The sequence below is a fragment of the Amaranthus tricolor genome, chromosome 14, assembly GCF_026212465.1.
Source record: "Amaranthus tricolor cultivar Red isolate AtriRed21 chromosome 14, ASM2621246v1, whole genome shotgun sequence".
In the NCBI taxonomy this organism is placed as follows: Eukaryota; Viridiplantae; Streptophyta; class Magnoliopsida; order Caryophyllales; family Amaranthaceae; genus Amaranthus; species Amaranthus tricolor.
Genome location: NC_080060.1, coordinates 6,163,306 through 6,173,299, shown reverse-complemented (window position 1 = coordinate 6,173,299; position 9,994 = coordinate 6,163,306). Strand labels below are relative to the sequence as shown.

At 33.1% G+C, this 9,994-nt stretch overlaps 2 protein-coding genes across 2 annotated transcripts; both read left to right on the top strand.

Moving 5' to 3' along the window:
* On the top strand, positions 1 to 3,609 carry LOC130800016 (laccase-6). Its single transcript, XM_057663340.1, has 6 exons — positions 1 to 108; positions 636 to 787; positions 1,078 to 1,322; positions 1,613 to 1,741; positions 1,822 to 2,763; positions 2,977 to 3,609. The coding sequence occupies exons 1-6, from the start codon at positions 1 to 3 to the stop codon at positions 3,105 to 3,107; spliced, it is 1,707 nt and encodes a 568-aa protein (XP_057519323.1). The 3' UTR covers positions 3,108 to 3,609.
* Positions 3,610 to 5,009: 1,400 nt separating this feature from the next.
* On the top strand, positions 5,010 to 8,956 carry LOC130800015 (gamma-interferon-responsive lysosomal thiol protein-like). The gene is made up of 5 exons (XM_057663339.1): positions 5,010 to 5,358; positions 6,140 to 6,205; positions 7,356 to 7,496; positions 8,336 to 8,428; positions 8,519 to 8,956. Exons 1-5 carry the CDS (start codon positions 5,011 to 5,013, stop codon positions 8,738 to 8,740), a joined length of 870 nt encoding a protein of 289 aa, XP_057519322.1. The 5' UTR covers position 5,010; the 3' UTR covers positions 8,741 to 8,956.
* Positions 8,957 to 9,994: the final 1,038 nt, after the last annotated feature.

Sequence of the window (9,994 nt, the reverse complement as noted above, 5' to 3'; positions counted from 1 at the left end):
ATGGGAACTTCTGTTTTACTTTGGTTTACCTTGATGTTACAAGCTTTGGCTCTACCAATCACAGCTAAACAATGGACTCCAACCTCAACTCACTTCTATGACTTTAAGGTTCTTTTCCTTTATCTTTCTTTTCATGCTTTCGCTTTTGCTATTTATATTTTTCATTTCTTGTCAAAGTGATCCCTTCACATGAGTGTATATTGGGTTAGAAATGTCGATGCAACAATAATATACTTTATACTCGACGCTAATTATTCAACTGAAAGGTGGATAATAAGGCTCAAACCTGTGATAAAAAATATGTTATATACTATATCAAATGTATACTATTTTGAGTGTTTGTTTTATTTCAAATGCTTGCATCAATAAAACAACTTGATGTTCTAACATGAATATAGACACTTGATATTCTCATTTTGGGCCAATTATGAATCATTGCTTAGTCTGAATAACTGTCCCTTTGAATTTGCTACTGGAAGTGATATTTTTTTTGATTACATGTCAGGTCCCTTTGAATTTGCTACTGAAAGTGATATTTTTTTTGATTACATGTCAGTATGTGTAGCAATTTCAAAGGGACAATGTAACTAAAAAAGGAATGAAATGACTGGATGCAATATGGTACTACAAATTAGGTTCAGATGAGCAGGGTCACAAAGTTGTGCAACACTAAGGACATAGTCACTGTCAATGGGATGTATCCAGGACCAGTCCTTTATGCGCAAGAAGATCAAAATGTGGCTGTCAAAGTTACCAATGAATCCCCTTACAACATCACAATACACTGGTATGCATAACACTTTTGTCCGTTTTATCAAAGAACCAACTCAACCAAAAGCTTAAGCTGATGGTCACGGCCCAGATATAACACGACCTCTCACACGAGAGCCCTTTGGGTTAGAAGTGTGGATTCAGACCTAGCGTTAAATATTCCGCTTTAAATGAGGAGTGATTGAGATTCTGGCTTCTGATACCATGTTAAGGAACTAAATCAACCAAAAGCTTAAGCTGAGGCTTCAGAATAAGTTTTATACTCTAACACATACATAATTGATAATACTCTGATCCGATTCTCAGGCATGGTGTTCGACAGAAGCTTTCCTGTTGGTATGACGGTCCTGCATACATAACCCAATGCCCTATCCGACCAGGACAAAGCTTCACATATAAGTTCACTATGGTGAATCAAAAGGGCACCCTTTTATGGCATGCTCATTCCTCATGGCTTCGAGGCACCGTTTATGGTGCAATCGTTGCATACCCCAAGCCGACACTACCCCTTCCTTACACCCCACCTTATGAAGAACAAATCATAATACTCGGTACAATACGACTTTCTTTCGCCTTTTACTTATTGAAGTTTTAGTACTAAAGATCGATCAGGATTAGAGATGATCATGGATCCAGGATTCTATTGGACCTGTCCCTTTTTTAAGTGTCTGGATCTTTTTTGAGATCCATCGAATCCGGATCTAAAAAATAATTGACGGGTCTTAGTCCGGGTCCAAACCCTCGGACTTGAACCCGACCTCTAGACCCAGACCCTAGACCCGCCCCATGACCATCCCTAAATTCAAGATATGTCATATGTTTGCTAAATATAAGTTAACAGGTGAATATTGGCTAAAGGATCTCGTGCACCTTGAGCATGATGTTCTATATAGCGGTGGGAGTCCTCCACCAGCAGACGCGTTCACCATTAATGGGCATCCCGGACCAAACTACAACTGCTCAATCAACGGTAAATCAGACCCTCGTAACCTCTCATGACCGACAAATCATTATCGTTGACTAATCCATCGTCTACACTGCTCATTACAGATACATATACATTACAAGTTTTACCAGGGAAGACCTACCTACTAAGGATAATCAATGCAGCACTCAACATGGAGCAGTTCTTTGCCATTGCCAACCACAATCTAACCATAGTTGAAGCTGATGGGGCCTACACAAAGCCCTTAGCTGTGACCCAAGTCATGCTAGGTCCGGGCCAAACGATCAATGTTCTCGTAACAACTGATCAACCGATAGGCATGTACTCCATGTCCGTGGGACCTTATATGTCCGCTAAAAATGTGACATTCCAAAATATATCCTCCATTGCTTACTTCAAGTACCTTGGTTCTACCTCGAGTAACTTCCCTTTATCCGCCACATTGCCAAGTTTCAATGATACCCGGGTGATCAAAACCGTCATGGATGGGTTACGGAGTTTAGGGTCTGTAAAAGTTCCAAAGGCGGTTGACACCAATCTTTTCATCACTGTTGGGATCAATGTACAAAAATGTACCTCCAAGAGGCCCTTGCGACGTTGCAAGGGACTCAACGGAGGGATCATGGCCGCCTCAATGAACAATATCAGCTTCATAAACCCGAAAATCTCACTTCTTGAAGCATACTACAAGAAAATCAATGGCCATTTTACAGAGGATTTTCCTGATTTACCTTTAAAAGTGTATGATTTTGTGAATAATGCCCCTAATGATATCCCTAATAACACCCAATCCCTCATTGGAACTAGAACCAAGATCATAGAATATGGGTCTAAAGTACAAATAATTTTACAAGATACAGGGACTGTGACAACAGAGAATCACCCTATTCATCTTCATGGGCATAGTTTCTATGTAGTAGGATATGGTGTAGGGAACTACAACCCAAAAGCCACATCCTTCAACTTAGTAGACCCACCTTACATGAACACCATAGGTGTCCCTGCAGGTGGGTGGGTGGTGATCCGGTTTGTAGCAGATAATCCAGGTATGTTTGTCTGTTGGGATAGTTTATTTTACATCGATGAATTAAAGATGGTGTGCACACTTTATAAGCCATTGGAGCCCTTTTTCTCATTGTCATATGATTTTGGGATGGTATCTCCTTGGCTTATGGAATGTGTGTATATCGTGTAACCTAATAATATGCTGATATTCACAATAAATTGAGTCTAGTTTAATAATTTGTTGTTATTATCAGGAGTGTGGTTCATGCATTGTCACATGGAAGTGCACATGTCTTGGGGTCTGTCTGTGGTATTGATAGTGAAAAATGGTCAAGGCAAGCTAGAGGCTCTTCCTCATCCTCCTGAAGATCAACCAAGATGCTAGACATAGTATGTTATATAAATTGGTAGAGTATATAACATATTATGAGGCCTCAACCATCAGCTTAAACTTTTAGTTGAGATGGTTCCTTAACATGTATCAGCTTAAGCTGATGGTTGAGGTAGTAACATATATTATATACTCTAACATAAATAGCAGGCACCAACATTCATTTTGCTGTCTTTTGAGGGAGAAGGGCAATGGTAGAGGATTGATTTGATTTTTATTTCTTTTGTGATGCAAGGAGAGGAGGATTTGAAGAACTAAACATGACTTCCATTATTCTTACAAATTTTGCATACTAAACAAAGTTAGATGATTTAATTTGTGTCATTCTATTTCCAAGACATAAATGTTTGTAACAAAAATATTCAAATTATTCTTAGAAGTCAAAACTTTTAAACTAACAGACCTGAAGATTCAACATTTATCAGATATTGATTCCGAACTCTATTTGGTCCGACTTTAAAAATTGAGTTATAATTATGTAAAAAGCAATATGGACACACTATTCGACTATGAAATCGATTTGAAATACATGATCCGAAATTAAATTGATGACTCAAATCAGGACTAACAGTGCATCATTTAGAAGTTAAAACCATGCTATATCAAATAAACATAAGAATACTTCAGACTGTCAAATTAGGTTATACTCACCCAAATGCTTAATTAATTAGTACTTCTAATCAATTTGATATTGAATATTTTTTGCGAGATTTTTAGGCAATTTGATTTGCTATTGTTTGTAGGGGTTAGAGTGAAGAACATTTTCCTTTCTTATTTTAGGGTTTGACTTTTGGGGAAACATTTGGGTTAGAAGAAAGAGCTACGGTGCTAAACGAAAAAATTGACATAAGATTACGGAAATTTGAAATGGTAAAATATAGTGTTATTCTTGCGGATTATTTTTCTACCTATTTTTTATACCTAAATTCAAATTATTTTTCTCATGAAAAATCCGAAAATTCAAGTTCACCGCTTGGAATTTTTCTTATTTTTTTAGTTTTAAATTATATACAATTAGAAATATTAAATATTAAAATAGTGCATTGACGTGCAAAAGCAAATAAAAAATATTTAGTAATTTTTAAGCTAATAGAAAAGCTAGCTTTTAAGTGAAAACCAAAAACCTAATCATAATAGTTTTTTTCTTCAGCCAACAACCAGCAAATATTATTTACCAAATTTTTTTTAAAAGCTGACTTAAACAACGAGCTTAAATAGTCAGACTGTAAGTCAATACTTTTAGCTGTTTATTAAATCTAGAACAAAATTAAACTATGTCAATAATATTTTTAAAATGTCAATTTAAAGGCAAAAGGAAAAGTATTCATTCCAAATTTATAAAAAAGTGCTTAATGATGCTTTAATGAGACAATGATGTCACATTACAAAGCTTCTACCCACTTAACCATTACATATATTAGCATTTTTAGGTATATAGTTTTATACATAAGTTAAATGTTGTCCGTTCACATTGCTAACTGGCCATAAATCCGACCTTGGCTATCCATGAATTATCAAATGAAGACAAATTCTTCATTAAGATCGTCTTACCGTGAGACGTCTTCATATGGGCTGGCTCAAAATTTTAAAAAAAATAAATGAAACAATTATTAACTATGTCATGTTCAGTTTCATTTCAATTTACTTTATTAATTTTTTTAAAATCTTTAAATAGACTGCTTGTATGAATCTGTTTCACAGTAAGACTGTCCCATACAAAACTTGCTGTAAAATGAATGGGAAGTACCATAAAGTACATAAAAAATATTTATTTTGTAATTATAAAAAAAAAAAAACCCAAAATCCTTATGCACACTTCACATGAATCAATCCAAAATAAAGGTATTTATATCTTTTGTTATTTTGTTCTTTACTTCATATCCAAGTTTGCATTATAATGTGTACTTTCCAACCTACCAAAGTCAGTTTATTTACTCGACTAAATTTAGCACAAAACCAAACATCAATGGCTTCTCATTTTCAAAGTATCCTTTTGTTTGTTGTACTAAACATACTATTGATTCAGCCCTACAACCTTAACCCATGTTATGCCCAAATTATCTCAAACCCAATTCAAAAAGTTGATCTTACTTTGTATTATGAGACACTTTGTCCTTATTGTTCTTATTTCATTGCTCATCATTTAGTGACACTTTTTACTGATGATCTTATTTCTATGGTTAATCTTCGGCTTGTTCCTTGGGGCAATTCTCTTCTTCTTCCTTCTGGTTATTTCCAATGTCAGGTACTACTCTCACGTCCTGTTTGGTTGGTTGTAAGTGTTGATTTTCGTGAAATGTGTTATTCTATTTCTTTGATGATCAAATTAAATATGTATTTTTACAAATTTTTCAATATCATCTGATACAACTGTTCTTGTATGATACCGCCTTTTAGCGAGACTTTTAAGGAATCAACTCCATCCAAAATTTAAATTGATATGGTTGAGTTTCTTAAATATGTTATATGTTCTAACACGCCCTTCTAAATAGATTCGTTTAGGGTAGAAGTGTGGATGCATCGCATGTTCACCTTATACCTATTGGAAATATTTCACTTGAATTGTGGTTGAGATTCGAACCCGTAACCTCTTGTCACGTTGGCCCTGATACCATGTTATGGAACCAATTCAACAATAAACTTAAGTTGATAGTTTAGACCCAGAATATATTATATACTCCAACACGATCTCAAAAGTCACAACATTAAGCGTACGTTAATGTAATTTATATTCATTTGGGCCATCAATTCAACTCATATTAGAGTACGGCTAGTGATACATCTCATGCAAAATTTTATGTACTAACTAATATAACTTTCTAGGTGGTAACAAATAAAAATAAAAGTTATAGTGTTGAAATATATAGGCTAAATATAATTTAAACCTTATTAATTAATTTATGAAATCAGTCATATTTTCATTATTTTGTACTTGATCATTAGAGTAATTAAGTTTAACATTAGATAATTTATTTTATATTTGAATTGTTTTAACTGAGTATTTATCATTTTTCAAATGTTTACAGCATGGCTCTGGAGAGTGCATGCTGAATACTGTTGAAGCCTGTGCCATTAATGTTTATCCTGATACTGTAAGCCCTTCCACTGTCACTACTGTTGCTTACAGAATTTACTCCTAGAGTTTTATTTATTCAATTATTTATTATTTTTACATTGATTATAGTCAATTTAAAAAATAACATGATGACATGAATGCACATTTTGATGCAGTATATAATATATTCTGAGGCTTTCTTTATCGATATAAGTTGTTGATTTAGTTGGTTTTTTGATATGTCACAATAAAAAGCTTATGTGACAGAAGGGTTAGAGGTTAAAATCTCATCCATACATTATTTTCAAAGGGAATATTAAGCACCTTTATAAGAAAAGCATGAGTTATATCTACATTTCTAGTTCAAAAAGATCATCTGAGGTGCGAATCGAGTATATAACTTATTTTAGGATTCAACTATTAATTTAAGTTTTTATATAGTTGAAGCCATGACAACATTTTAAAAATTTTAACAATAACGTTAAGGATTCAAATTAACCAAAAGTTTAATTAAGCTGATAGTTAAGGCCCCATAATATGTTATGTGATCTCTATCCCTCTTACACGGAACCCTTTGGAATACATGTATGAATGCAGTATAAGCCCTTCTCATATATTGCATTCAACTTGAAATTGAGAGATTATTGAGATTCAAACTATTGATCTTTTTGTCATGTTGGCCTCTGATACCATGTCAAGTTGTTAAGGAACCAACTCAATCAAAAGCTTAAGCTAATGGTTAAGGTCGCAGAATATGTTATATACTCTAACACGCCCCCTCACACGAGAGCATTTTAGACTAAAAGTATGGATGCAACACAGGTCTTCTCATACCTGTAAATATTCAACTTTTAATGAGGGGTGGTTGAGATTGAACCCGTGACCTCTTGTTACGCTGGCTTCTAATACCATGTCAAGGAACCAAATTAATCAAAAGTTTAAGCTTACGGTTGAAGCTCCGGCATATGTTATATAGTCTAACACAAGAAACTAACTTAACTAAAAATTTTAGGCGATGATTCAGGCCTCACGATTATATGATATATATTCAAACATACAAGTACTCTAAATGTGACTAAAAACTTTTCCTAATGATCTAAACCAAGTTCTTTTTTTTTTAAAATGGTGAAAATAAATAAATAATTTGTATGGGATTATGACATGAGTAAAGGGTATAAATGTGACAGAACAAGCATTATTTCTTGATACAATGCATAGAGAGGTTGGTGTATGAAAAAAGAGAAGCAGAATGGCAGAATTGTTTCGCTCAAGTATCGATAGACCCTCAGCCTATCTTTGACTGCTATAATCAAGGACTTGGTCGAAGGGTAAGCTAATTTCTTTTCTTTCTAGCTTTTAAATAAAATTCACTCTTTTAAAAATAGGTAAATCAAAAATATGACTCGGGTTATTTGATAAAAAAGCATTTTTGATATTAATTTTAGTAGTTTATAAAATAGAAAATTGTAACTATTTTGGTTCATCATTAAAGCTGAAAAATTTGAAATAGATAAGATTAATTATAAAAAAAAGTACAAAATAAAAGCAAAATCAACTTATTTCCAAATGTAAGCGCCTCCAGTCCAGAATTCGGGTTCGGTGCTGTTCGCAGTTAGTAATTACTAACAGAGGCAAACTGGTCAAAAAAAGTCAACCAAGCTGTTCTCACTTATTAAGTGCGAACAGAGGAAAACCTAGTCAAATAGGGTCAACTCCCTGCAAGAGATTGACTCTATTTGACCAGGGTCTCTTTGCGCACTTAGAAAGAAGTTGTTGTATTTAGGGACATACCTGTTTGCACTTACTAACTGCGAATAGGTGATTTGGTTAAAAAAAAGTCAACAATCCTGTTCGCAGTTAGTAAGTGCGAACAGTTTCTTTGGCTTTTTTTTGAATCAAACCATTTGTTCGCAGTTAGTAACGGCCACAGAGTAAAAGATAAAACAATCCCTTAAAATTAAGTTGTAATGAATAATATGATGCTCATTTTGTTTTTTATTGTTAATATTTAAACTACTAAGCAAAAAATGTAAATTATATTAAATTTAATTCAAGTTAATATCAATTTGGTATATTAAAATAAATTTTTTTGACCCTAAAAATTTAAGGCCCTAGTAGTCAGTAGCTCGCTTTACCCTTACTAATCTATGGCTAATCCAATTTGCAGCTAGAATTACAATATGCATACGAAACGAGCCAGCTAAACCCACCTCACGCGTATGTACCTTGGGTGCTTGTCAACAATCAGCCCCTCTACGAGGTTTATACTTTAATCTTGCTTAATTCTTTATAATCTCTATTTATAAATTATAATTCCACAAACCACAATCTAAACTATCCATAATTGTAGGATTACCAAAACGTAATCGCTTACGTTTGTAGAGCATACCAAGGTACACAAGTTCCAGCAGCTTGTAAGACTAGTTCATCTCAGTTTATGCCCGACTCGATTGGTGATGACAAAGCAGATTATTCTATGTCTAAGAAGGCGTGCTACGCAGGCATCCATCAGAATGTAACCTCGTTTGTGCCAACAGAAATCCTTCAGCAGAATCGAGAAGTTTTCACGTGAAATGTTCATTTGACCAGTGTAACATAATTTACTAGCTAATTTGATTTATAAATTTGTGATTTGATCAAACTAATCTAAAAATAGCCTTAATTACCCATAATTAGTGTTTTTTGATTCGCGATTTGTGAAACGATGTGATACCCATAATTAGTGCTTTTTGATTCGCGATTTGTGAAACGATGTGATAGTATTTTCAATTTGCTATTTGTGAAACAATGTGATACAGATAATAGGAAGTTGTTTATTAAAATCACATCATAAGGTGGGTATGACACATGCTTATAATATGACATGCAATTGCATAGAATGTAGCTAATAAGTAAATACAAAATTATAAAATTTACATGATAAAATTCTTTGTTTAAGACGAATAACCAAATTGCATATTAATATAATTAAACTTATAAATTTATGATATTCATGAAAAATCATGGATAAGTTTATTACCATTAGAAATGGAGATACCCATCCAGATAGAAGTAATGGATTGATACATGGAACACATCGTATTGTTATATGATTTTAGGATAAATATCTCTTTGATATATGAAATATTTGCATCTTATATTTTTCTGATTATATACTGATATTAATAATAAGTTCACCCTATTTAACACCATGAAGGAGTATAAATAGGCATTTTAAGGTCAGAATGAAAGTCGATCCTTACTCAATCCAAATTTTTAGGGTCAATTTCAGATTCGAACCTTAATCTTAATGGTCTAGAAAATTAATCTCAAACTCGAGCTTTTGGGGATTTAAGGTCAAGTCCAAACCCAAACATAGAGCCTAGAAAGTTTACTTAAGTGCATGCATTTTAAAGGTCCAAATTTAGGCCCTAATCTATTCTCTTATCTTAACCATCCAAGGTCCTAAAATGTAAAATCTATATATAAAAAAAAAAAATAATACACATAAATATCCTAGAAGCGTATTATTTATATAAGTAATTTTCTGCACAAAATTTATGTCAAGATTAACATCAACTTTTAAAGATCAAATAAAAACCTATCCTTTTAAAGAATCTTTCAAAATCATTTTCAATCTTTTAACACTTTTTTATCCTTTGATTATCAAATTAAAAAAGAAAGATTAAATTTTTGCATTTAATAAAAAACTTCAACACAAGAATCATACTTTCCCATTATTCTTTCAAAATTTCGGCAAATCCTACCCTAATCATGAATTTTCTAGTTCTTTTATTAATTAATGAAATCATGATAAAAACATGTTTAATAATTAAATAAAAAAAAA